Source organism: Ammospiza caudacuta, chromosome 34 (assembly GCF_027887145.1).
Source record: "Ammospiza caudacuta isolate bAmmCau1 chromosome 34, bAmmCau1.pri, whole genome shotgun sequence".
NCBI classification, from domain to species: Eukaryota; Metazoa; Chordata; class Aves; order Passeriformes; family Passerellidae; genus Ammospiza; species Ammospiza caudacuta.
In genome coordinates, this window is record NC_080626.1 from 2870641 (window position 1) to 2897636 (window position 26996).

At 58.8% G+C, this 26996-nt stretch overlaps 3 protein-coding genes across 3 annotated transcripts; 1 reads left to right on the plus strand and 2 right to left on the minus strand.

Moving 5' to 3' along the window:
• Positions 1–29: 29 nt before the first annotated feature.
• On the minus strand, positions 30–3883 carry DHDH (dihydrodiol dehydrogenase). The gene is made up of 7 exons (XM_058822790.1): positions 3666–3883; positions 3175–3286; positions 2533–2696; positions 1766–2018; positions 1256–1380; positions 767–917; positions 30–332 (listed from the first exon to the last, which is right to left on the minus strand). Exons 1-7 carry the CDS (start codon positions 3846–3848, stop codon positions 220–222), a joined length of 1101 nt encoding a protein of 366 aa, XP_058678773.1. The 5' UTR covers positions 3849–3883; the 3' UTR covers positions 30–219.
• Positions 3884–5000: 1117 nt separating this feature from the next.
• BCAT2 (branched chain amino acid transaminase 2) lies at positions 5001–18728 on the plus strand. The gene is made up of 11 exons (XM_058822732.1): positions 5001–5046; positions 6886–6936; positions 7625–7825; positions 8575–8685; positions 10519–10638; positions 11353–11513; positions 13609–13751; positions 15091–15176; positions 15813–15953; positions 17529–17603; positions 18301–18728. The coding sequence occupies exons 1-11, from the start codon at positions 5008–5010 to the stop codon at positions 18337–18339; spliced, it is 1167 nt and encodes a 388-aa protein (XP_058678715.1). The 5' UTR covers positions 5001–5007; the 3' UTR covers positions 18340–18728.
• Positions 18729–20082: 1354 nt separating this feature from the next.
• Positions 20083–26757, minus strand: IL11 (interleukin 11). Its single transcript, XM_058822692.1, has 9 exons — positions 26734–26757; positions 26424–26615; positions 26152–26254; positions 24928–24969; positions 24398–24600; positions 23729–23815; positions 21343–21400; positions 21082–21299; positions 20083–20250 (listed from the first exon to the last, which is right to left on the minus strand). Exons 1-9 carry the CDS (start codon positions 26755–26757, stop codon positions 20083–20085), a joined length of 1095 nt encoding a protein of 364 aa, XP_058678675.1.
• Between the last annotated feature and the right edge of the window lie 239 nt (positions 26758–26996).

Consider the following 26996-nt stretch of genomic DNA (forward strand, 5'->3'; position numbering starts at 1 on the left):
GGAGGGTCAGCGGTCACTCCAGCGGTCACTCGGGGTCAATGGTCACTCAAAAGGGTCAGCGGTCACCCCAGCGGTCACTCGGGGTCAATGGTCACTCAATGGGTCAGCGGTCACTCTGGGGCTCCCTTCGGAGGGTCAGTGGTCAGTGCGGAGTGCAGTGGTCGTTCAGGGTCAGCGGTCACTCCAGCGGTCACTCCAGCGGTCACTCGTGGTCAGTGGTCACTCTGTGGTCGCTCCCTGCACCGTGACCCCGACCTGCTCCCGTGCCTGGTCCAGCAGCCGCGCGATGACCTCGCTCTCGGCCAGCGGCATCTCGGGGCTCTCGGTCAGCCCTGGGGCCAGAGACCCCAAAATTGGGGGGTTATTCCCCAAAACGGGGGGGCTCACCCCAAAACCTTGGAGGTTTTACCCCAAATCCGATGAGTTTTACCCCAAATCCCAGGTTTTTACCCAAACCTCAGGATTTTTATCCAAAACCCGTGTTTTTTCCCCCAAAAATTGCAATGCTTTCCCCCCCAAATCCGAGGTTTCCCCCCCCACAAATCCTGTGTTTTTTACCCAAATGCGTGTTTTTACCCAAAACAGCAGTTTTTCGTCCCAAATCTCACCCTTCAGCAGGCACTCCCGCACGTGCTGGGCCTCGTAGCACAGCCAAACCCCGCGTTTTTGCCCCAAATCCCGGGTTTTTTACCCCAAACCCCATTCTCCCCCCCCCCATTTCCATGTATTTTGCCCAAAATCGCCGTTTTTCGCCCCAAAATCTCACCCTTCAGCAGGCACTCCCGCACGTGCTGGGCCTCGTAGCGCAGCCCGGTGCTGTGGGGGAAGTTGGGGGGCTCGGCCGGGGGGGGCAGCGGGAAACGCTCGCGGTGCCCCCCCCACAGCAGCTCCGTGGGGCAGTTCATGTGGGTCGGGAGCTGCCGTGGGGCAAATGTGGGGCAATCAGACCCAAAACCACCCGAAATCCACCCAAAATCCAGCCCAAAAATACCCCCCAGAAATAAACCCCAGTGCCCCCCCCCCCCCCATTGCAGCTCCGTGGGTCGGCAGCTAAAGGGGGAAAGTGTGGGGTGAGCCCCAAAATACCCTGAAATTCACCCAAAATCCATCCCAAAACCCCCCAGAAATGAACCCCAGCCCAGCCGTGCGGCCCCACCCCCCGGGTTTTGGGCTGAATCCCGCGGGTTTTGGGGTGAAATCCCTGGGTTTTGGGGTCCCGCCTGGTTTTGGGGTGAAATCCTGGGATTTTGGTCACCTCGGCCCAGCCTTGCGGCCCCCCCAACGCCGCCCCCCCCGGCAGCTCCGCGGCCATGGAGAAAACGAGCGAGGCGAGGTGACCGCCGGGGAACGAGAGCGACACCGACACCGACTCATCCACGCCTGAAAAACGGGGTGAAAAACCGGGAAAATGGGCAAAAACGATAGAGGAAATAATGGGGGAAAACGGGAAAATTAATGGGGTAAAAATGGGGGAAATAACGGGGGGGGGGGAAAAACAGGAAAAAAACGATGGGAATTTGAGGAAAAATGTGGGAAAGAAAAAATGGGGGAAATAACGGGAGAAAATGGGAAAAAATGGGGGGGATGGGGAAAATAATGGGAAAAATCGGGGGGAAATCAAGACGGGAAACGGGTGAAGGGGGAATGAGGGAAAAAGGAAACAAATGAGACAAGAATGGGAAAAAAAGTGGGAAAATGGGGAAGAGAGACCCCAGAGCCCCCCAGTCCCCCATTCCCAGTCCATGCCAGTATCCCCAGTGCGTACCGGTGGGGTGCAGGGTGCCGTGGGCGGTAATTTGGGGAGGGGTCTCGCCCCCCAGCAGCCCCAGGGCCATCTGGACGCCGTAGCCCCCCAGGTCCAGCAGGACTCCCCCCCCGAGCCGGGGGTCGCGCAGCCTCGGGACCCCCCCCAGGTTGAAGCCGAGCTCCCCCCGCAGCACCAGGGGCGAGCCCAGGGAGCCCCCCCGGGCCAGCGAGCGCAGGCGGCGCCAGGCGGGGAAAAACCGGGTCCAGAAACCCTGAAAACGGGGAAAAAACACGGGTATACAAATGCTGGAAATGGGATAAAACAGGAAAAAAAACACATACAGGAAAGCTGAAAACCGGAAATAACGTGTCCAGAAAGCCTGGAAACGGGAAAATGGGGGGACTGGGAGGGGCACTGGGATGGGCTACTGGTTATACTGGTGATACTGGGAGCACCGGGAGCCCTCTCGTCCATGAGGAACGCGCCTTTCACCCTGGCCGTCCCCACCAGCTGCGCCCCCTCGCACTGGCGGCTCTGTGAGGGGCACTGGTAGGGGTTACTGGTTATACTGGGATGGGTTACTGGTGTTACTGGTGTTACTGGTGCCACCTCCATGAGGAACACCCCCTTGTCCCTCGCTGTCCTAACGAGCTGCACCACCTCACACTGGGGGCACTGTGAGGGGCACTGGTAGGGGTTACTGGTTATACTGGGATGGGTTACTGGTTATACTGGGATGGGTTACTGGTTATACTGGTGTTACTGGTCATACTGGGAGCCCCCACCTCCATGAGGAACACTCCTTTCTCCCGCGCCGTCCCCACCAGCTGCGCCACCTCGTGCGCCCCGAGCGCCATCGGCTTCTCCATCAGCACCGGGCGGCCCCGGCGCAGGAACAGCAGCCCCGTGGGCAGGTGAGCGGGGTTCACCACCCCCACGTACACCACATCTGGGGAAAAAAACCCAAAAATAATGGATCGGGGACCCCAAAAAAAATCCTGGTCCCAAAAACCCCAAATTAACCCAAAAAAACCCATAAAACCCCCATAAAATACCATCAAACCCCATCAATCCCCATGGAACGGCAGCCCCGTGGGCAGGTGAGCGGGGTTCACCACCCCCACGTACACCACATCTGGGGAAAAAAACCCAAAAATAATGAATCGGGGACCCCAAAAAAACCCTGGTCCCAAAAACCCCAAATTAACCCAAAAAAACCCATCAAACCCCCATAAAATACCATCAAACCCCATCAATCCCCATGGAACGGCAGCCCCGTGGGCAGGTGAGCGGGGTTCACCACCCCCACGTACACCACATCTGGGGAAAAACACCCAAAAATAATGAATCGGGGACCCCAAAAAAAAAACCCGACCCCAAAAAAGCCCGAAATCAGCCCAAAATCCCCAAACCCAGGGGTCTCTCACCGATCCCGGGGTCCTGGGCCAGCTCCTCGTAGGATCCGTACGCCCGGGGCACCCCGAAATGCTGCGCGAAGCATCGGGCGCGCCCCAAATCCCGTGCGGCCACCGCCGCCACCTGCGGGACCCCAAAAAACTCAAAATCCCCCCCAAAACCCCAAGAAATTCCCGTGAAAAACCCCAAATCCCCATGAAATACCCAAAATCCCACCCGGGACACCCCAAAATCCCGGGGAAACCCCAAAATCCCCAGGGGTTTTTTGGGGACACACCCAGGATTTTTGGGGTCACGCCCAGACTTTGGGGCTCCCGGGGATTTTGGGGACACGCCCAGGTTTGGGGACACGCCCAGATATTGGGGACACACACAGGATTTTTGGGGACACACACAGGATTTTTGGGGTCCCGGGCGGATTTTTGGGCTCCCCTGGTGATTTTGGGGTTCCCTGGGATTTGCGGGTTTTTTGGGGTGATTTCGGGGTTTTTTGGGGTGTCACCGTGTGCTCCTCGCGGGGCAGGGTCTGCAGCGCCAGCACGAAGTCGTGGCTGATGGCCCCGGCCGAGCAGATGCCCCAGCGGGTGGGGCCGGGCCGGGAGCGGGGCCGCTCCGGGCCGGGGCACGGCGGGTCCCGGTTCCGATCCCGGTCCCGGTCCTGATCCAGGTTCCGCTCCTGATCCATGTCCCGGTCCCGGTCCTGATCCGGATCCGTGTCCCGCTCCCGGTCCTGATTTGACCCGGTTCCCGTCTCGGTTCCTGTCACAATCCCGGTCCGGTTCTATCCCGGTTCCCGTCCCACTTCCTGCCCCAATCTCGACCCTGGTCCGGTCCCGTCCCAGTCCCAGTTCTTGTCCCGGTTCCTGATCCCGGTTCGGTCCTGGTCTCGGTCCCGACCCTGACCCGGTTCCTGTCCCTGTCCCGGTTCTTGTCCTGGTCCGGTCCCGGTCCTTGTCCTGACCCCAATCCCAGTCCCGATCCCGGTTCTGTCCCGGTTCCTCACCCTGATCCCGTTCCCGTCCCGGTCCAATCCCGGTCCCGTCCCGCACCTGCCGGGCCCCGCCCGCCCCTCCCCCCGCCGTGGGAAGCTCCGCTCGCCCCTCCCCCCACCCACGGACAGAGGGGGGGAGGGGAACCCCAAAAACGGGGGGGGGGGGAATTTGGGGAGACCGGGGGACCCCAAGATTCGGGGGTTTGGGAGATTTGGGGGGATTTTGAGGATTTGGGGGAGATTATGGGGATTTTCCTGAGGATTTCGGGGATTCTGGGGGGATTTTGGGTGCCCCTGGATTTTGGGGATTTTTGGGGGGATTTGGGGGATTTTGGGGGATTTTCAGAGGATTTTTAGGATTTCTGGGATTTGGGGCATCTTTGGTATTTTCGGCATTTTGGGGATTTTCCGAGGATTTTGGGGCTCCCTGGATTGCAGGGATTTTGGGGATTCGGGGATTTCGGAAAGATTTTGGGGGAATTTCGGGGATTTTGGGGTCCCCCTGTGGGCGTGGCTCCCACCCCGCACGTGCTTTGGCCCCGCCCCCTCCCCGCACGTGCCGTGGCCCCGCCCCTCCGCGCGGCGCCGCACTCCCATTGGTCAGGACTCATAGAAAGGCGTGGCCTATATGCAAACGAGCGGCCGGTGAACGGTCGCGTTTATTGGCTGCCCGGTGGGGCGTGGCTCCGGGGAGGGGCGCGGCGCTGATTGGCCGCTGCGGGGGCGGGGTGGCAGGGCGCGCTGTGATTGGCCGGAAGCGCGGGCGGGGCGCGGGGGCGCGCTCCCATTGGTCGGGCGGGGCGACAGGGAGCGCTGTGATTGGCGCAGAGCGGGAGGGGCGGGGCCTGGAGCGATGGCGGCGGCGGCGCTGCGGTCCCGGGGCGGCGGAGCGGTGAGAGCGGCCGGAGGCACCGGCGGCACCAGTCAGACCCAGTAACCCCCAGTAACGCCCAGTAACCCCCAGTCAGACCAGTCAGCCCAGCCCAGTGACCCCCAGTTAGACCGGTAGCCCCCGGTAACCCCGGTAACCCCTCCCAGTTAGACCGGTAACCGCCAGTAACCCCTGCCAGTGACACCAGCTCGACCAGTAACCCCTGCCAGGGTCACCAGTAACTCCAGTTAGACCAGTAACCCCTCCCAGTAACTGCCAGCAACTCCCAGTAACCCCAGTGACCCCCCAGTAACCCCTGCCAGCAGCACCAGTGACTCCCAGTTAGCCCAGTAACGCCCCAGTGACCCCTCCCAGTAAATCCCAGTAACCCCAGTGACGCACAATGATCCCTCCCAGTAATTCCCAGTAACTCCCAGTTGCCCCGGGGACCCCACCCAGTGACCCCAGTAACCCCCAGTGACTCCCAGTTTGCCCAGTGACCTCTCCCAGCGCCACCAGTAATTCCCAGTTAGCCCAGCAGCCCCTCCCAGTAACACCAGTTTGCCCAGCGACTCCTCCCAGTGCTCCCAGTGCCCCCTCCCAGTCCCTCCCAGTGCTCCCAGTTCACCTTTGGACCTTCCCAGTTCCGCTCAGGCCCTTCCAGTGCCTGTCCCAGTGCTCCCAGTGCCCCCCCACTGCCCTCCCAGTTTCTCCCAGTCCCTCCCAGTCCCTCCCAGTTGCTCCCAGTCCCTCCCAGTTGCTCCCAGTCCCTGTCCCAGTGCTCCCAGTGCTCTCCCAGTGCCCCCCAGTCACTCCCAGTCCGTCCCAGTCCCTTTCCCAGTTGCTCCCAGTCACTCCCAGTGCATTCCCAGTCTGTCCCAGTCCGTCCCAGTCGCTCTCAGTGCGGTCCCAGTTGCTCCCAGTTCATTCCCAGTGCTTCCAGTTGCTCCCAGCGCTCTCCCAGTTTGTCCCAGTCGTTCCCAGTTGCTCCCAGTGCATTTTCAGTCGCTCCCAGTCCGTCCCAGTTGCTCCCAGTTCATTCCCAGTTTGTCCCAGTTGCTCCCAGTTCATTCCCAGTTTGTCCCAGTCGCTCCCAGTCCGTCCCAGTTGCTCCCGGTGCATTCCCAGTTTGTCCCAGTTGCTCCCAGTTCATTCCCAGTTTGTCCCAGTTGCTCCCAGTTCATTCCCAGTTTGTCCCAGTCGCTCCCAGTCCGTCCCAGTTGCTCCCGGTGCTCTCCCAGTTTGTCCCAGTGCTCTCCCAGTGCATTCCCAGTTTGTCCCAGTGCTCTCCCAGTGCATTCCCAGTTTGTCCCAGTGCTCTCCCAGTGCATTCCCAGTTGCTCTCAGCGCTCTCCCAGTTGTTCCCAGTCGCTCCCAGTTTGTCCCAGTCGCTCTCAGCGCTCTCCCAATTGCTCCCAGTTTGTCCCAGTTGCTCCCAGTGCATTCCCAGTTTGTCCCAGTTGCTCCCAGTGCATTCCCAGTCGCTCCCAGTCCGTCCCAGTTGCTCCCAGTTCATTCCCAGTTTGTCCCAGTTGCTCCCAGTGCTCCCAGTCCGTCCGTTCTCGGCAATGGCGGCTCCCGGGGGGGGGGGGTGTCAAAGTCCGGGGGGGGAGGGGCAGGGCCCGGACCCCTCCCCCACCATGGCCACGCCCTCCCCGGGACTGGAGAAAATGGGGGGAAATGGGGTGAAAATGAGGAAAAATGGGGGGAAATGGGGAAAAACAGGGTCCAAACTGGAGTAAAATGGGGGGAAAATGAGGAAAAATGGGAAAAATGGGGTAAAACAGGGCCCAAACTGGGGTAAAATGGGACCAAACTGGTCCAAACTGGTCCCAACTGGGAGCCTGTGCCCCTCCCCAGGTTCTGGCGACGCTGCTGCAGCCCCGGCGCGGCTACAAGAGCACGTTCAGGGTGAGAGAAAAACCCAAAACAGCCCCAAATCAACCCAAAATATTCCCCAAATACACCCCAAATAAACCCCAAAATATACCCTAAAGTATACCCCAAAACAGCCCCAAATCAACCCAAAATATTCCCTAAGATATCCTCAAAATGGCCCCAAAATATCCCCAAAATCCCCCGAATTTACCCCAAATCTCTCCACAGGCCTCGGAGCTGGAGCTGCAGCGCTCGCAGGCCCTCGGGACCCCCCCCCCGAATTCCCCAAATAAACCACAAATAAACCCCAAATAAACCCCAAAATCCCCCCAAATTACCCCAAATCCCCCCTGAATGACCCCAAAATCCCCCGAATTTACCCCAAATCTCTCCCACAGGCCTCGGAGCTGGAGCTGCAGCGCTCGCAGGCCCTCGGGACCCCCCCCCCCGGCCCCAAATAAACCACAAATAAACCCCAAAATCCCCCCAAATTACCCCAAATCCCCCCTGAATGACCCCAAAATCCCCCGAATTTACCCCAAATCTCTCCACAGGCCTCGGAGCTGGAGCTGCAGCGCTCGCAGGCCCTTGGGACCATCCCCCGAATTGCCCCAAATAAACCACAAATAAACCCCAAAATCCCCCCAAATTACCCCAAATCCCCCCTGAATGACCCCAGAACCCCCAAAATCCCCCGAATTTACCCCAAATCTCTCCACAGGCCTCGGAGCTGGAGCTGCAGCGCTCGCAGGCGCTCGGGACCCCCCCGGCCCCCCGGGATTTGGTTTTCGGGAAGTTTTTCACCGACCACATGCTGACGGTGGAGTGGGAGAGGGAGCGGGGCTGGGGGCGCCCCAAGATCGGCCCCTTCCAGGACCTGCGGCTGCACCCGGCCTCGACCGTGCTGCACTACGCCGTGGAGGTACCAAAATAACCCAAAACCACCCCAAAAACCGTGCAAGATCACCCCAGAAATATCTCCAAAAACCGGCCCGAAAAACTGCCCCAAAACTGCCCAAAGTTACCCCAAACCAGCCCCTCCCAGGAGCTGCGGCTCCACCCGGCCTCGGCCGTGCTGCACCACGCCGTGGAGGTACCGAAAACACCCGAAATCACCCCAAAAACCAGCCCTAAAATACCCCCAAAATCACCCCAAAAAAACAGCCCGAAAATTGGCCAAAACTGCCCAAAGTTATCCCAAAAACTGCCCCAAAATATCACAAAAATTGCCCAAAGTCTTGGCCGAAAATATCCCCAAAAACTGCCCCAAAACTGCCCAAAGTTACCCCAAACCAGCCCCGTTCCAGGAGCTGCGGCTGCACCCGGCGTCCAGTGCTTTACATTACGCTGTGGAGGTACCAAAAACACCCGAAATTACCCCCAAAACTGCCCTAAAATATCACAGAAAACAGCTCAAAAATATCCGCAAAAATCAGCTCAAAAACAGCCCCAAAAACTGCCCAAAATTACAGAAAAGCAGCTCAAAAATATCCCAGAATCAGCCCAAACCCAGCACTACACCGTGGAGGTATGGGGGGACAAAAATCCCCCAAAATCACCCCAAAACCAGCTCAAAAAACACCCCAGAAACAGCCCCAAAAAGAGCCCAAAAATGACCCCAAAACCACCCAAAAATGCACGAAATGCCCCAAATCCGTGTCCCCCCCGCAGCTCTTCGAGGGCCTCAAGGCTTTTCGGGGCGACGACGACAAAATTCGGATTTTTCGGCCCGAACTGAACATGGAGAGGATGCAGAGATCGGCAAAGAGGGTCTGCCTGCCTGTGAGTGACCAAAAACCCCAAAAATCACCCCAAAATCACCCTGAAATAATCCCCAAAGGGTCTGCCTGCCTGTGAGTGACCAAAAACCCCAAAAATCACCCCAAAAATAACCCAAAATTACCCCAAAATAACCCCCGAGGCGTCTGCCTGCCTGTGAGCGACCAAAAACCCCAAAAACCCTGAAATCGCCCCAAAATAACCCCCCGAGAGAGTCCAAAAACCCCAAAAATAAGAAAAAAAAGCCATCCCAGTTGGTCCCAATCCCATCCCAGTGCTCCCAGTCCCTCCCAGTCCATCCCAGTCCATCCCATTCCAGTCCATCCCAGTTTGTCCCGGTCCCTCCCAGTCCATCCCAGTTTGTCCCAGTCCCTCCCAGTCCCTCCCAGTCCATCCCAGTTTGTCCCAGTCTCTCCCAGTCCCTCCCAGTCCATCCCAGTTTGTCCCAGTCCATCCCAGTCCCTCCCAGTTTGTCCCAGTCCCTCCCAGTCCCTCCCAGTCCATCCCAGTTTGTCCCAGTCCGTCCCAGTCCCTCCCAGTTTGTCCCAGTCCCTCCCAGTCCGTCCCAGTCCCTCCCAGTCCATTCCCAGTCCGTCCCAGTCCGTCCCAGTCCATCCCAGTTTGTCCCAGTCCCTCCCAGTCCATCCCAGTCCCTCCCAGTCTGTCCCAGTCCCTCCCAGTCCGTCCCAGTCCCTCCCAGTCCATCCCAGTCCATCCCAGTTTGTCCCAGTCCGTCCCAGTCCCTCCCAGTTTGTCCCAGTCCCTCCCAGTCCGTCCCAGTCCCTCCCAGTCCATCCCAGTCCATCCCAGTTTGTCCCAGTCCGTCCCAGTCCCTCCCAGTTTGTCCCAGTCCCTCCCAGTCTCTCCCAGTCCCTCCCAGTCCATCCCAGTTTGTCCCAGTCCATCCCAGTCCATCCCAGTTTGTCCCAGTCCGTCCCAGTCCCTCCCAGTTTGTCCCAGTCCCTCCCAGTCTCTCCCAGTCCCCTCCCAGTCCATCCCAGTTTGTCCCAGTCCCTCCCAGTCCCTCCCAGTCCGTCCCAGTCCCTCCCAGTCCGTCCCAGTCCATCCCAGTTTGTCCCAGTCCCTCCCAGTCCATTCCCAGTCCCTCCCAGTTTGTCCCAGTCCATTCCCAGTCCCTCCCAGTCCATTCCCAGTCCCTCCCAGTTTGTCCCAGTCCATTCCCAGTCCATCCCAGTCTGTCCCAGTCCATCCCAGTCCATCCCAGTTTGTCCCAGTCCATCCCAGTCCCTCCCAGTTTGTCCCAGTCCGTCCCAGTCCCTCCCAGTCCATTCCCAGTCCGTCCCAGTTTGTCCCAGTCCCTCCCAGTCCCTCCCAGTCCATTCCAGTCCCTCCCAGTCTATCCCAGTTTGTCCCAGTCCCTCCCAGTCCGTCCCAGTCCATTCCCAGTCCATCCCAGTTTGTCCCAGTCCATCCCAGTCCCTCCCAGTCCCTCCCAGTCCGTCCCAGTCCATCCCAGTTTGTCCCAGTCCATTCCCAGTCCCTCCCAGTTTGTCCCAGTCCCTCCCAGTCTCTCCCAGTCCCTCCCAGTCCATCCCAGTTTGTCCCAGTCCATCCCAGTCCCTCCCAGTTTGTCCCAGTCCATTCCCAGTCCCTCCCAGTCCATTCCCAGTCCCTCCCAGTTTGTCCCAGTCCATTCCCAGTCCCTCCCAGTCCATTCCCAGTCCATCCCAGTCTGTCCCAGTCCGTCCCAGTCCCTCCCAGTCTGTCCCAGTCCCTCCCAGTCCCTCCCAGTCCATCCCAGTTTGTCCCAGTCCATTCCCAGTTTGTCCCAGTCTGTCCCAGTCCCTCCCAGTCCACCCCAGTCTCCCCGCACAGGAGTTTGACGGTGACGAGCTCCTCGAGTGCATCCGGGCCCTGGTGCGGCTCGAGGGGCGCTGGGTGCCCCGGGACCCCCAGAGCAGCCTCTACATCCGCCCCACCTTCATCGGCACCGAGGTTTGGGGCCAAACCCCGCCATTTTGGGGCTTTTTGGGCGAATTTGTGGCATTTTGGGGGGTTTATGGGGGTTTATGGGGGTTTATGGGGGTTTGGGGTGAATTCCGGGGGGTTTGGGTGCCCGGGGACCCCCAGAGCAGCCTCTACATCCGCCCCACCTTCACCGGCACCGGGGTGAAATCCAGGGATTTTGGGGGATTTGTATTGATTTGTGGGGGTTTATGGGGATTTATGGGGATTTTGAGGTGAATTCCGGGGATTTTGGGGCATTTTGGGGTGATTTGGGGGGATTTTTTTGGGGACTTTGGGGAGGTTCTTGGGGGCTCCAGTGGATTTGGGGCATCCTGTGGGAGATTTTGGGGGATTTTGGAGGTTTAGGGGAGGATTTTGGGGGGAATTTGGGAGTTTTCAGGTGGTTTTTCAGGCGGGTTTTGGAGCGGATTTTGGCCGGATTTTCCGGCAGTTTTTTGGGGTGAATCTCCGGGATTTTGGGGTTAATTGGGGGGGTCTCTGTTCGCAGCCCACCCTGGGGGTCTCGCCCCCTGGCTGAGCCCTCCTGTTGATGGTCGTGTGCCCGGTGGGGCCGTGCACGTTTTGGGGCATTTCGGGCAGTTTTTGAGGCTGTTTTTTCGGGCGGTTTTTGGAGGTTTTCCGAGCGGTTTTTTGGGGTGAATTTCCGGGATTTTGGGGTCTCTAACCCACATTTCCCCTCAGCCCACCCTGGGGGTCTCGCCCCCCGGCCAGGCTCTCCTGTTCGTGGTGCTGTGCCCGGTGGGTCCGTACTTCTCGGGGGGCTTCGGCCCCATCCGGCTCCTGGCTGACCCCCAGCAGGTGCGGGCGTGGCCGGGCGGGGCCGGACACTGCAAGCTGGGCGGGTGAGTGACCGCTGAGTGACCGCTGAGTGACCACTGAGTGACCACTGACCCATGGGAGTGACCCCTGACCCATGGGAATGGACACTGACCCCTGGGAGTGACCGTCAGGGGATAGGGAGTGACCACGGCTGGGCATGGCCGGACACTGCAAGCTGGGTGGGTGAGTGACCACTGACCACTGGGAGTGACCACTGACCCACGGGAGTGACTGTTGAACAATGGGAGTGACCACTGAGTGACCACTGACCCACGGGAGTGACCCCTGACCCATGGGAGTGACCACTGACCCATGGCAATGGACACTGACCCCTGGGAGTGACCATCAGGGGATAGGGAGTGACCACGGCTGGGCATGGCCGGACACTGCAAGCTGGGTGGGTGAGTGACCACTGACCACTGGGAGTGACCACTGACCCACGGGAGTGACTGTTGAACAATGGGAGTGACCACTGACCCATGGGAATGGACACTGACCCCTGGGAGTGGACATTGGGGCAGGGGGAGTGACCACGGCCGGGCGGGGCCGGACACTGCAAGCTGGGTGGGTGAGTGACCACTGAGTGACCAGAGTGACCACTGAACAATGGGAATGGACATTGACTGCTGGGAGTGACCACTGACCCATGGGAGTGACCATTGAACAACGGGAGTGACCATTGGGGCAGGGGGAGTGACCACGGCTGGAAACTGCAAACTGGGCAGGTGAGTGACCACTGACCACTGGGAGTGACCACTGAGCGACCACTGAGTGACCACAGAGTGACCACTGACCACTGGGAGTGACCACTGAGTGACCACTGAGTGACCACAGAGTGACCACTGACCACTGGGAGTGACCACTGGGGGGTTTGGGGGATATTTTGGGGATTTTTGGGGTTTCTTTTTGGAGGGCAGTTTGGGTATATTTTGGGGGCAGTTTTGGGGTTTTTGGGTTTGTTTTGGGGATTTTTTTTGGGGGGTTTTCTTTGGAATTTTTTGGGGGGGATTTTTGGTTTTTTTGGGTTTGGTTTTGGGGGTATTTTTTGGGTGGGGTTTTGGGTATATTTTCAGGGAGGTTTTGGGGTTTTTGGGGGTTTTTTGGGGGTTGTTTTTGGGGGGATATTTTGTGGTTATTTTGGGGCTATTTTGCGGTATATTTTTGTGGTATTTCAGGTACATTTCGAGCTATTTTTTTGGGTTTTTTTCCCCCAATTTCAGCAACTACGGGCCGTGCCTGGAGCTGCGGGAGGAGGCACGGGCCAGATTTGGGGGCTGTTTTTGGGGCATTTATTTTGGATTTTGGGGTTGGTTTGGGGGTCGTTTTTGGGGCTATTTTTTTGCAGTTATTTTTCCGGGATTTTGGGTACATTTCGAGCTCTTTTTTTGGGGTTTTTTCCCCCCATTTCAGTAACTACGGGCCGTGCCTGGAGCTGCAGGAGGAGGCGCGGGCCGGATTTGGGGGCTGTTTTTGGGGGGATATTTAGGGTATTTTTTGGGGCTATTTTTTTGCAGTTATTTTTCCGGGATTTTGGGTGTATTTCGGGTACATTTCGAGCTATTTTTTTGGGGTTTTTTCCCCCCGTTTCAGTAACTACGGGCCGTGCCTGGAGCTGCGGGAGGAGGCGCGGGCCGGATTTGGGGGCTGTTTTTGGGGCATTTATTTTGGATTTTGGGGTTGGTTTGGGGGTCGTTTTTGGGGCTATTTTTTTGCAGTTATTTTTCCGGGATTTTGGGTACATTTCGAGCTCTTTTTTTGGGGGTTTTTTCCCCCCATTTCAGTAACTACGGGCCGTGCCTGGAGCTGCAGGAGGAGGCGCGGGCCGGATTTGGGGGCTGTTTTTGGGGGGATATTTTGGGGCTATTTTTTTGCAGTTATTTTTCCGGGATTTTGGGTGTATTTCGGGTACATTTCGAGCTAATTTTTGGGGTTTTTTCCCCCCATTTCAGCAACTACGGGCCGTGCCTGGAGCTGCAGGAGGAGGCGCGGGCCGGATTTGGGGGGATATTTTGGGGGGATATTTTGGGGCTATTTTTTTGCAGTTATTTTTCCGGGATTTTGGGTGTATTTCGGGTACATTTCGAGCTATTTTTTTGGGGTTTTTTCCCCCCGTTTCAGTAACTACGGGCCGTGCCTGGAGCTGCAGGAGGAGGCGCGGGCCCGCGGCTGCCAGCAGGTGCTGTGGCTCTACGGGCCCGAGCAGCTCCTGACCGAGGTGGGCACCATGAACCTCTTCGTCTTCTGGGAGCGCCCGGACGGGGGTACGGGGGGGATCTGGGGGAAAATTTGGGGGGGTTTGGGGGGTCCTGGGCGGTTTTGGGAGGAAATTTGGAGGGTCCTGGAGGGGTTTGGGGGGAAATTTGGGGGGTTTAGAGGTAAATTTGGGGGGTCCTAGGGGAGTTTTGGGGGAAATTTGGGGGGTTTGAGGGGTCCTAGAGGGGTATGGAGGAAAATTGGGGGGGTCCCAGAGGTGATTTCGGGGGTCCCGGGGAAAGTTTGGGGGGTTTGGGGGGAAATTGAGGGGTTCGGGCGGGGTTTGGGGGGATATTTGGGGGGGTCCCGAGGGGGTTTTGGGGGAAAAATTGGAGGATTTGGGCAGGTTTGGGGGCTTCGGGTGGTCCTGGGGGGCGATTGGGGGAGTTTTGGGGGGAAATTTGGGGGGTTCGGGGGGTCCTGGAGGGGATTTGGGGGTAAATTTGGGGGGTTTGGGGGATCTGGGGGGTCCTGGGGGGGGTTGGGGGGGAAACTTGGGGGGTTTGGGGGTAAATTTGGGGGGGTTTGGGGGGGTCCTGGAGGGGATTTGGGGGATCCTGGAGGGTCCTGGGATGTCCTGGGGGGAAATTTGGGGGGTTTAGAGGTAAATTTGGGGGGTCCTGGGGGAGTTTTGGGGGAAATTTGGGGGGTTTGAGGGGTCCTAGAGGGGTATGGAGGAAAATTGGGGGGGGTCCCAGAGGTGATTTGGGGGGTCCCGGGGAAAGTTTGGGGGGTTTGGGGGGTCCTGGAGTGTCCTGGGAGGTGCTGGGGGGAAATTTTGGGGGTCCAGGGGATTTTTGGGGGAAAATTTGGAAGATTTGGGGCTTTTGGAGTGTCGTGGGGGGATCCTGGGGGTAAATTTGGGGGGTTTGGGGGTTCCTGGAGGGTCCTGGGGGAAAATTTGGGGGGAAATTTGGGAGGTTTGGGGGTTCTGGTGGGGATTTGGGGGGTCCTGGAGGGAAATTTGGGGGCTCAAGGGGGGTCCCACGGGGGTTTGGGGGGGGGGATTTGGGGGGGTCCTGGGTGGGTTTGGGGGTTCCTGGAGGGGATTCTGAGGGGACTTGGGGGGTCCCGGGGCGGTTTTGAGGGGGTTTTGGGGGGGATTTTGGGGTCCTGGGGGGCTCAGGGGGGATTTGGGGGGTCCTGGGCGGTTTTGGGGGGTCCTGGGGAGGGTCCCAGGGGTCTCAGGGTGTCTCCGCCCCTCCCCCAGCCCCGGAGCTGGTGACGCCCCCCCTGGATGGGCTGATCCTGGGGGGGATTTGGGGGGATTTTGGGGGGTTTTTGGGGGGTCCCGGGGGTCTCAGGGGGGGTCCCAGGGGGTCTCTGACTCCCCCTGTGTGCCCCCAGCCCCGGAGCTGGTGACGCCCCCCCTGGACGGGCTGATCCTGCCGGGGGTGACGCGGCAGAGCCTGCTGGAGCTGGCCCGCAAATGGGTGAGGGGCGATTGGGGGGCGCTTTGGGGGCGCTTTGGGGGGCTGGGGAGGGGTCTGGGGGCTTTGGGGGGCTCTGGGGAGGGATTCGGTAAATTTTGGGGGGGTCTGGGGAGGAGTTTGGGGCAGTTTTGGCGCGGATTTGGGGCGGTTCCGAGGGGACCCCTCCCCAGTTTGTGCCGCCCAGGGGGAGTTGGGGGTTGGATTTTGGGCAGTTCTGGGGCGGTTTTGTGCGGATTTTGGCCGGATTTGGGGCAGTTTTGGGGTTGGATTTTGGGCAGTTTTGGGGCGGTTTTGTGCGGATTTTGGCCGGATTTGGGGCGGTTTGGGGTTGGATTTTGGGCAGTTTTGGGGCGGTTTTGTGCGGATTTTGGCCGGATTTGGGGCAGTTTTGGAGGCGGGACCCCCCGACCCCTCCCCATTTTTTTTTCGCCCCCCCAGGGGGAGTTGGGGGTGCGCGAGGCCCCCCTGCCCACGGGCTCCATCCTGGGGGCGCTCGGGGGGGATTTGGGGCGGTTCGGGGTTGGATTTTGGGCAGTTTTGGGGCGGTTTTGTGCGGATTTTGGCCGGATTTGGGGCGGTTCCGGGGGGGGTACCTGTGGCCATCGGGACCCCTCCCCATTTTTCGCCCCCCCCCAGGGGGAGTTCGGGGTGCGCGAAGCCCCCCTGCCCATGGGCTCCATCCTGGCGGCGCTCAAGGCCGGGCGGCTCCGGGAGATGTTCGGGGCCGGCACCGCCTGCGTGGTGTGCCCGGTGGGCGAGATCCTCTACCAGGAGCAGGTGCGGGGGTCTGGGGGCTTCTGGGGGCGTCCGGGGGGGTCCCAAGAGTCTGGGGGGTCCTGGGGAACCGGGGGATGCCGGGGGTTTGGGGGGGATTTTGGGGGCAATTTGGGGGGTTTTGGGTGTGCCCGGTGGGTGGGATCCCCTACCAGGACCAGCTGCGGGGCTCTGGGGGGGTCTGGGGGCGTCTGGGGGGGTCTGGGGGCTTCTGGGGGGTCTGGGGGCGTCTGGGGGGGTCCCAAGAGTCTGGGGGGTCCTGGGGAACCGGGGGTTTGGGGGGGATTTTGGGGGCAGTTTGGGGGGTTTTGGGTGTGCCCGGTGGGTGGGATCCCCTACCAGGACCAGCTGCGGGGCTCTGGGGGGGTCTGGGGGCTTCTGGGGGGGATTTGGGGGTCTGGGGGCTTCTGGGGGGGATTTGGGGGTCTGGGGGCGGCTGGAGGGGTTTGAGGAACCAGGGGGGGTTACGGGGTTTGGGGGTTTGGGGAGGATTTTGGGGGTCCCGGGAAGTTTTTTGGGGCAGTTTTGGGAGATTTGGGGGAGGAGTTTGGGGGGTCCTGGGGGGTTTGGGGGGGGTCTGGGGGCGTCCCCAATAGCCCAAAATATCCCAAATATCCCCAAGATTACCCCAAAAAGTATACTCAAAGTATACCCAAAAACATCCCCAAAATATCCCCCAAATAGCCCCAAAATTACCCCAAAAGTATACCCAGAAACATTCCCACAAATATCCCAAAAATCCCCCCAAAATGTCCCCCAAAATCCCCCCAAAATGTCCCAAAAATATCGCCAAAAACATTCCAAAAATTACCCCAAAAATATCCCAAAATTGCCCCCAAAATATCCCAAAAAATATACCCCAAAATATCCCAAAAATTACGCCAAAAATTGTCCAAAACTATCCCAAAATTTATCCCAAATATCTCAAAAAATATCCCCAAAAATATTCCTAAATATATGGGGATATTTTGGGGGATATTTTTGGGGATATTTCAGGATATTTTGGGGGATATTTTTGGGATATTTTGGGGGATATTTGTGAAAAGTTTGGGGATGTTTTTAAGGGTATTTTGGGGGATATTTGGGATATTTTGGGGGGTATTTTTGGGGATATTTTTGGGATATTTCTGTGGATATTTGGATTTTTTGGGGGTATTTCTGGGGATATTTTGGGGGGATATTTGGGATATTTCTGGTGATAATTTTTGGGATATTTTGGGGGGTTTTGCGGGGGATATTTTGGGAGTTTTTGGGATGTTTTTGGGGCAATATTTTTGGGAGGTTTTGTGGATATTTCTGGGGATATTTTGGGGGGATATTTGGGATATTTTTGGGGCTTTTTGGAGATATTTCTGGGGATATTTTTGGGGGATATTTGGGATATTTCTTAGGATATTTTGGGGTTTTTTTGAGGGGATATTTTGGGGGGTATTTGGGATATTTCTGGGGATATTTTTCAGGATATTTTGGGATGTTTTTGGGGAGATATTTGGCATTTTTTGTGGATATTTTTGGGGGGATATTTTGGGATATTTTGGGATATTTGGGGGTCCCGGTGACGCCCCCGTGCCCCCCCAGGTGCTGTCGGTGCCCACGATGGAGAACGGAGCCAAAGTGACCACGAGGTTCCTGCGGGAGCTCAATGACATCCAGGTGGGGATTTGGGGAGAATCGGGGCGATTTTGGGAAAACTGGGGAAAAATTTGGGAAAATGTGGAGGGAAATTTGGGGGAAAATTGGGGGAAAATTGGGGGGAAATCTGGGAGGAAATTGGGGGGAAATTTGGGGAGAAATTTGGGAAAATTTGGGGGAGATCTGGGAGGAATTTGGAAGAAATTTGGGGGGAAATTGGAGAAAAATTGGGAGAAATTTGGGGGGGATTTTGGGGAAATTTGGGAGATATTTGGGGGAAATTTAAGGGAAAATTTGGGGGAAATTAGGGGAAAATTTTATGGGGAATCTTGGGGGAAAATTGGGAGGAAATTTGTGGGAAAATTATGGGGAAAATGGGGGAGAAATTTGGGGGGAATTTTGGGGAAAATTGGGAGAAATTTTGGTGGAAATTTGGGAGGAATTTGGATGAAATTTCAGGGATATTTTGGTTGGGGGGAAACTTGTGGGAATCTTTAGGGGAATTTTGGGAAAATTGGGGACAAATTTTGGGAAAATTGGGGAGAAATTTGTGGGAATTTTGGGGGAAAATTGGGGAAATTTGGGGGTGGGGAAATTGGGGGGAAAATTGGGGGAAATTTTGGGTAAAATTCAGACAAATCTGTGTGAAACATGCGCTGGAATTTGGGGAGGTGTCCCGGTGCCCCCCGTGACCCCCTCCCCGTTTTTGCCCCCCCAGTACGGCCGCGTGCCCAGCCCGTGGGCCCAGCCCGTGTGACCCCCCCGGATGGGGCCGGGACCCCTCCCCAAAATGCACCAAAAATGCCAAAAACGACCCCAAAAATCCAACGACACTCCGGAGCCTCCTCACCCCCCCGAGCGGGGCCGGGACCCCTCCCCAAAATGCACCAAAAATGCCAAAAACCGCCCAAAATTCAACACTCCGGAGCCTTTTTGGGGAGGGGTCCCCAAATCCCCTCCCCTCCCCCTCCCAAAGACCCCAGACCCTTTTTGGGGAGGGGGGGGGGGGGGTCCCCAAATCCCCGCCCCCAGCTCAGCCCCTCCCCCCGTGCAATATCTGAGCTGAGCCCGCCCCCTTCCCTGGCCCCGCCCCCTTCCCTGGCCCCGCCCCCTTCCCTGGCCCCTCCCCCTCCCCCCAATGCTTGAAAAGCCTTAAACGACCCCAAAAATCCGGGACCCCTCCCCCACCCACCAAAGGTCAGCGGGGGTCGTTAATAATAAACAGCCATTGATTGATTGATTAATTATTGATTGATTGATTGATTATTGATTTATTGATTATTGATTGATTGGGGGTAATTGATGGGTTGATTGATTGATTGATTGATTGGGGGTTCATGGGGAGGAGGGGGTGGGCGGGGATGGGGCGTGGCCAAATTGTCCAAAAATGTCGAAAATGTCCAAAGATATCCGAAAATAATAAAAAAAAAAATTTAAAAATATTTTTTAAATATTTTTAAAATTCCAAATGTCCCCAAATATCCCCAAAAATTCCAAATATCTCAAATATCCCCAAAACCTCCGAAAATCCCAAACGTCCCCAAATGTCCAAAAATTCCAAATACCCCAAAAAATGCCCCAAATATCCCAAATATCCCAAAAATTAAAAATATCCCAAAAAATGTCCCAAATATCCGAAATATCCCAAAAATTCCAAATGTCCCCAAATACCCCAAATATCCCAAAATCCCCAAATATCCGAAACATCCCAAACGTCCCCAAAATGAACTTTTAAGCTTTTTTTTTTCTAAAAATCTCCTTTATTTCCCCATTTTTTCCCTCTTTTTCTTTACAAAACCATCCCAGACAATAAATAGGATTTTTTTTGAGGGGTGGCTACGAATAATAATAATAATAATAATAATAATAATAATAATAATAATAATAATAGTAGTAGTAGTAGTAGTAGTAGTAGTAGTAGTAATTACAATAATAATTACAGTAATAATTACAGTGATAATTACAGTGATAATTACAGCGATAATTACAGCAATAATAATTACAATAATAACAGTGATAACAATAATAATTACAGTAATAATGACGACGGTAATAAAAATAACAATAATAAAAAATTAAAATAATAAAAATAATAATTAAAATTAACAATAATAATAAAAAATAACGTCAGCTGTAATAAAATTACCAATAATAATAATAATAATACAAATACCGACAATAATAAAAATACCAAAATTAATAATTAAAAATAACAATAATAATAAAATTTCCGACAATAATAATTAAAAATAACAACGATAACAATAGAAATAACAATAATAAAAATAACAATAACAATAATTAAAGTACCAACAACAATAATAAAAATAACGACAATAATAATAAAAATAACGACAATAACAATAAAAATATCATTAAACCCAATAAAATATCGACATTAATTATTAATCAATAATAATTCCGATTCCCGCGGGCCCCGGAGGGCGGCACGGGGCTGTTTTGCATAGATTAGAATAAATTAGAATAAATTAGGGCGGGGTCAGAGGCGGTTGCGCAGCAGGACGAGCGCGCGCGCGGCCCAGTCCAGGTACAGGTGCAGCCCCCGCAGCAGCGCATGCGCGGCGCGCACCGCCCCCCACGGCGTCACCTGCGGGGGCGGGGTCACACCTGGGGAGGGGGCGGGGCGCGGCAGCGACAGCCGGGACACCTGGGGGGGGACAGAGGGGTCAGAGACGCACCTGGGGATCACCTGGGAGCGGGACAGGGACACACCTGAGGGGGTAAAGGGACACCTGGGGAGACAGAGACACACCTGAGGGAGTGGGGACACACCTGGGAGCGGGACAGGGACACACCTGAGGGGACAGTGGCACACCTGGGGGCGCATGGGGACACCTGAGGGGCCAGGGACACACCTGGAGGGGGTAAAGGGACACCTGGGGAGACAGGGACACACCTGAGGGAGTGGGGACACACCTGGGAGCGGGACAGGGGCACACCTGAGGGGACAGTGGCACACCTGGGGGGCACACGGGGACACACCTGGGCATTCACCTGGGCTGCCGACACCCCTTTCCCCAAGCCCTGCCCACCCCAAACCACGCCCCTCCCGCTCCTCTCCCGCCGCGGGTTCGAATCCCGCTCGCTCCTCCTCCTCAAGCCACGCCCGCCCCAGACCACGCCTCCCGCTCCTCTCCCGCCGCCGGTTCGAATCTCGGTCCCGCCTCTTCCTCAAACCCCGCCCCTGCCATGCCCTGCCACGCCCCCCGGTGCTCACCAGGTGTTCCAGGTGGCCCCGCCCCCTCCCGAAGCCCCGCCCCCCGGGTGCTCACCAGGTGTTCCAGGTGGCCCCGCCCCTTCCCGAAGCCCCGCCCCCCGGGCGCTCACCAGGTGCTGCGGCCCCGCCCCCTCCCGAAGCCCCGCCCGCCGGGCGCTTACCAGGTGCTGCGGCCCCGCCCCCTCCCGAAGCCCCGCCCCCAGGCGCTCACCAGGTGCTGCGGCCCCGCCCCCTCCCGAAGCCCCGCCCCCAGGCGCTCACCAGGTGCTCCAGGCGCCCCCGCAGGCGCTCGAGGCGCCCCCGCAGCGCCCCCAGCGGCGGCTCCAGGCCCCGCAGCGCCGCCCCCGCCCGGCGCAGCCACTCCAGGAGGCGCTGGTAGCGCAGCAGGTCCGAGCCCAAACGGGGCAGCAGAGAGGAGGCCTGGGGAGGGCACAGATGGACACTGGGGACACTGAGGGCACAGATGGACACTGAGGGCTCTGGGGGCACAGGGGACGTTGGGGACATTGGGGACACAGGGACGCAGGAGGCGCTGGTAGCGCAGCAGGTCCGAGCCCAAACGGGGCAGCAGAGAGGAGGCCTGGGGAGGGGACATTGGGGACACTGGGGGGACACGGGGGATATGGAGACATTGGGGACATCAGGGGACATCGGGGGACACAAGGTAAATGGGGGACATTGGGGACAGATGGACACTGAGGGACATTGGGGACACTGGCGACACAGGGACACAGGAGCCGCTGGCAGCGCAGCAGGGACGAGGCCTGGGGGGACAGAGGGACACTGAGGGACATTGGGGTTATGGGGACATTGGGGACATTGGGGACACTGAGGGACATTGGGGACATTGAGGACATTGAGGGACATTGGGGGGACATAGGGGTTATGGGAACACCGGGGACATTGGGGACATTGGGGACAGATGGACACGGATGGACGCAGGGACATTGGGGGGACACTGGGGTTATGGGGACATTGGGGACACTGAGGGACATTGGGGGGACACTGGGGTTATGGGGACATTGGGGACATTGGGGACATTGGGGGGACACTGGGGTTATGGGGACATTGGGGACATTGGGGACATTGGGGGGACACTGGGGTTATGGGGACATTGGGGACATTGGGGACATTGGGGGGACACTGGGGTTATGGGAACACCGGGGACATTGGGGACATTGGGGACAGATGGACACGGATGGACGCAGGGACACTGGGGGGACACTGAGGGGTCAGGGGGACATTGGGGACATTGGGGACATTGGGGACAGATGGACACGGATGGACGCAGGGACACTGGGGGGACACTGAGGGGTCAGGGGGACACTGAGGGGTCTGGGGGTGTCATTGGGGTCAGGGGTCACTGGGGACATTGGGGGGACACTGAGGGGTCAGGGGGACACTGAGAGGTCACAGGGGGTCAGGGGGGGTCAGAGGACATCAGGGGACATCGGGGGACACTGGGGGGACACCAGAGGGACAGGAGGACGGGGGGGACACACGGACGGACACTGGGGACACCGGGGGAGCCTGGGGACACCGGGGGACATTGGGGGGACATTGGGGGGACATTGGGGGGACATTGGGGGGACATTGGGGGGACATCGGGCTCTGGGGGCTTCGGGGGGTTGGGGGCTCAGGGGGGTTCAGAGAATTGGGGGAAATGGGGAGGGGGCTCAGGATGGGTCAAATGGACCCGGGGGGGTCACGGGTGACCCACGGAGACCCCAGACCCAGAGGGACCCCACAGAGACCCCAGACCCACAGAGACCCCAGACCCACAGAGACCCCAGCCCCATAGAGAGACCCCAGACCCACAGAGACCCCAGCCCCAGAGAGACCCCAGCCCCACAGAGACCCCAGCCCCATAGAGAGACCCCAGACCCACAGAGACCCCAGACCCATAGAGAGAGACCCCAGACCCACAGAGACCCCAGACCCACAGAGAGAGACCCCAGACCCACAGAGACCCCAGACCCACAGAGAGAGACCCCAGACCCACAGAGACCCCAGACCCACAGAGACCCCAGCCCCAGAGAGACCCCAGACCCATAGAGAGCCCAGCCCCGGAGAGAGACCCCAGACCCACAGAGACCCCAGCCCCATAGAGAGACCCCACACCCACAGAGACCCCAGACCCACAGAGAGAGACCCCAGACCCACAGAGACCCCAGACCCACAGAGAGACCCCAGCCCCATACAGCCCCCAGCCCCATAGAGAGACCCCAAACCCACAGAGACCCCAGCCCCATAGAGAGACCCCAGCCCCATACAGCCCCCAGCCCCATAGAGAGACCCCAGACCCACAGAGACCCCAGCCCCAGAGAGAGACCCCAAACCCACAGAGACCCCAGCCCCAGAGAGAGACCCCACACCCACAGAGACCCCAGCCCCATAGAGAGACCCCAGACCCACAGAGACCCCAGACCCACAGAGACCCCAGCCCCAGAGAGAGACCCCAGACCCACAGAGAGACCCCAGACCCACAGAGACCCCAGCCCCAGAGAGACCCCAGACCCACAGAGAGACCCCAGACCCACAGAGACCCCAGCCCCAGAGAGACCCCAGACCCATAGAGAGACCCCAGCCCCATAGAGAGCCCAGCCCCAGAGAGACCCCAGACCCACAGAGACCCCAGCCCCATAGAGAGACCCCAGACCCAGAGGGACCCCACAGAGCCCCCAAACCCACAGAGCCCCCAGCCCCAGAGAGACCCCAGCCCCATAGAGAGACCCCAGCCCCATAGAGAGCTCCCAGCCCCACAGAGACCCCAGACCCACAGAGACCCCAGCCCCATAGAGAGACCCAGGCCCCATAGAGAGCCCATGGATCCCCCAGCCCCACAGAGCCCCCAGCCCCACAGAGACCCCACGGAGCCCCCCGCCCCACAGCGGGACCCCCGCCCCACCTGGATGTTGGGCAGCTCCAGCGCGCTCATGGCCAGCACGGGCAGCGAGTCCATCTTGTGCTCCCCCTCGGCCGGGAATCGCGACTTCTGTCGCGACAGGAACGACACGGGGAGGGGTCAGCCCTGGCCACGCCCCCGCCCCCAAATATTCCTAAATCCTCCCAGGGAAATTAGGGGAAGTTTGAGGAGAGTTGGGGAGATTTGGGGAGGTTTTGGGGAGATTTGGGGAGGTTTTGGGCAGTTTTGGAGGCATTTGGGGGGATTTTGGGAGGTTTAGGGGATTTGGAGGAGCTTTGAAGAAATTTGGGGAGGTTTTGGGGGGGTCCTCAGGGGGTCTCGGAGGTCTCGGGGGGTACCCACGAGCAGCTCCAGCAGCGCCCTGGTGTCCCTTTGGGGAGCGCTTTGGGGGGGATTTCGGGGTGATTTGGGGGGATTTGGGGAGTTTTGGGGAGGGGGATTTTCGGGGGATTTTGGGGAGATTTTGGGGGTCTCAGGGGTCTCGGGGGGTACCCACGAGCAGCTCCAGCAGCGCCCTGGTGTCCCTTTGGGGAGCGCTTTGGGGGGGATTTTGGGGTGATTTGGGGGGATTCGGGGAGTTTTGGGGAGGGGGGATTTTCGGGGGATTTTGGGGGGGATTTTGGGGGTCTCAGGGGGTCTCGGGGTACCCACGAGCAGCTCCAGCAGCGCCCTGGTGTCCCCCAGCAGCGCCTTGGCCAGGTGGATGACGCTGTCCAGGTCCCCGCGCGGGTCCGGGGGGCTCGGGGGGCGCGGGCGGGGGGCGAGGGCGACCCCCGGGCCCGGCCACAGCCCCGGCCAGAGCCCCAGGAGGGTCAGCAGCGCCCTGAACGGAGCCCCTGCGGAGATTTGGGGAGATTTGGGGGGATTTTGGGACATCTGGGGGGTCACAGCCCCAGCAGGGCCAGCAGAGCTTGCCACGGAGCCCCTGCGGAAATTTGGGGGGATTTGGGGGGATTTTGGGACATCTGGGGGGGTCACAATGCCAGCAGGGCCAGCAGAGCTTGCCACGGAGCCCCTGCGGAAATTTGGGGGATTTGGGGGGATTTTGGGACATCTGGGGGGGTCACAATGCCAGCAGGGCCAGCAGAGCTTGCCACGGAGCCCCTGCGGAAATTTGGGGAGATTTTGGGGGCTTTTGGGGGATTCGGGGGGTTCTGCGAATGCCGGGGTTTGGGTGCCACGGGAATCCCGGGATTTGGGGGAAGATTTGGGGGTTCCAGGAACTGCGGAATTTTAGGGAAGATTTCGGGATTTGGGATACGCAAACGCTGGGATTTGGGGGTCCCGAGAGCCCCGGGATTTGAGGAAAGATTTGGGGATTTAGGAGAAGATTTGGGGTTTGGGGCTTTTGCGAATCCCGGGGTTCGGGGGCGTCCCAGGATTTGGGGCTCCATCCCGAAATTTGGGGCTCTATCCCGGGAATTTGGGGCTGCCGGGGAATTTGGGAATTCCCGGGAATTTGGGAATCCCGGGATTTGCGGCGAATCCTCGGGAATTTGGGGTTCCTCGGGCTCCCGCAGTTCGGGGATCTCAAAATTTGGGGCTCCCCGAATTCGGGAATCTCCGATTTTGGGGCTCCCGGAATTCGGGGATGTTAAAATTTGGGACTCCTGAAATTCGGGGAATCTCAGAATTTGGGACTCCCGGAATTCGGGAATTTTGGGCTCGGGGATCGCGGGAATCGCGGGATTGGAGGCTCTCGGATTTCGGGGCTTTCGGGATTTTGGGGCTGTCGGAATTTTGGACTCTCGGGCTCAAGAACTGGGGAAATTTCGGGATTTTGGTATTGTCGGAATTCGGGGACTTTCGGGCTCGGGAATTTCGGGATTTGGGGGACCCCGCGCGTGGCTCTGCCGGGATTTTGGGATTGTCGGAATTTGGGACTTTCGGGATCGGGAATTTCGGGATTTTGGGGCTGCCGGGACCGGGAAAACGAGGATCCCTCGCAATTTTGGGCATTCCCAGAATTTCGGGACTCCCGACACTTGGGAATGGCGGAATTTTTGAGGGTGCTCCTCAAATTTTTGTGCCAACCCGAATTTTTGTGCGATCCTCGCTCTCTCCCGGTTTTGGTGGAGTTTCCCGGCAATTCGCGGCTCCCAAAATTCGGGGACTCCTGGACTTGGGAATTGCGGGAATTTCGGGGATTTGGGGCTGCCGGGACCGGGAAAAACCGGGGATCCCTCGCACTCCCGGAATTTCGGGACTCTCGGGATTTGGGAATGGCGGGATTTTGGAGGGGGCTCCCCAAATTTTTGAATTTTTGTGCGAACTCAAATTTTTTTTGTGCGCTCTCTCCGGGTTTTGTGGGGGTCCTCCCAGCAATTCGGGGCTCCCAAATTTCGGGATTCCCGGGCAAAATTGGGCAAAAATGGGTGAAATCCGTCATTCCCGGGATCCCGGGCTGGGGTGGGGGCTGCGGGCGGGGGGCGCGGCCGCGCGTCCTGTGCGGTCCCGGCCTTTGGAAACTTTGATGCGGGGCTGAGTCAGGGGCGGCGGCGGCGGCACCTGCGGAGCCCCCGCGCGTGGGGGGCCCACCCGAGGCTGGGGGGGGTCCCTGCGCTTGTACCGAAACCCCCGAAATCCGCCCCAAAAAATACCCCCAAAAAAACAAAAAACAAACCAAAAAAACCCCAGAAAAAAAACCCCAAACACCCGACCCTGGCCGCGCTCGCACCTGGGCGGCCCCACGCGTGCCCCGGCCCCGCTCCCGCCCTGCCCGCCGCCCCCACGCGTGCCCGCGGGCGGGCAGGTGCGCCGGGGCCGTTTGCGGTTTGAGGCGCGGCCGCCGCTGCCCGGGCCCCGCGGCCCCACGCGCGTGGACGCGCCCGGTGCGGTCCGTGGGGTGCGGGGCGGGCGCGCGGGACCCCTCCCCACGCGGGGACCCCCCCCCCCCCGGGACCGGGACCCTCCCCACGGGGGTCGCGCGGTCGGTGGACCGGTGTCGCCCCCTCCCCTCGGTGGTGGCGGCCCCCCGCCCGCCCCACGCGTGTCCGGCACTCACGGGTCATGGCGGGGTCCCGCAGCCGCGCCGGGGTCGCGCTCGGGGCTCTCCGCGCTCCCACGGGGTCACCGGGGGTCACCGGGGGTCACGCGTGACGCCCTCGGGGCCGCTCCCACGCGGGTCCCGCTGCTGTCACCGAGGGTCACCCGCGCCGGGACACCGGGACACGCGGGACACCGGGACACGCGGGACACCGGGACACGCGGGACGCGCTCACGGTGCTGCTCGGGGCGTCCTCCCCACGCG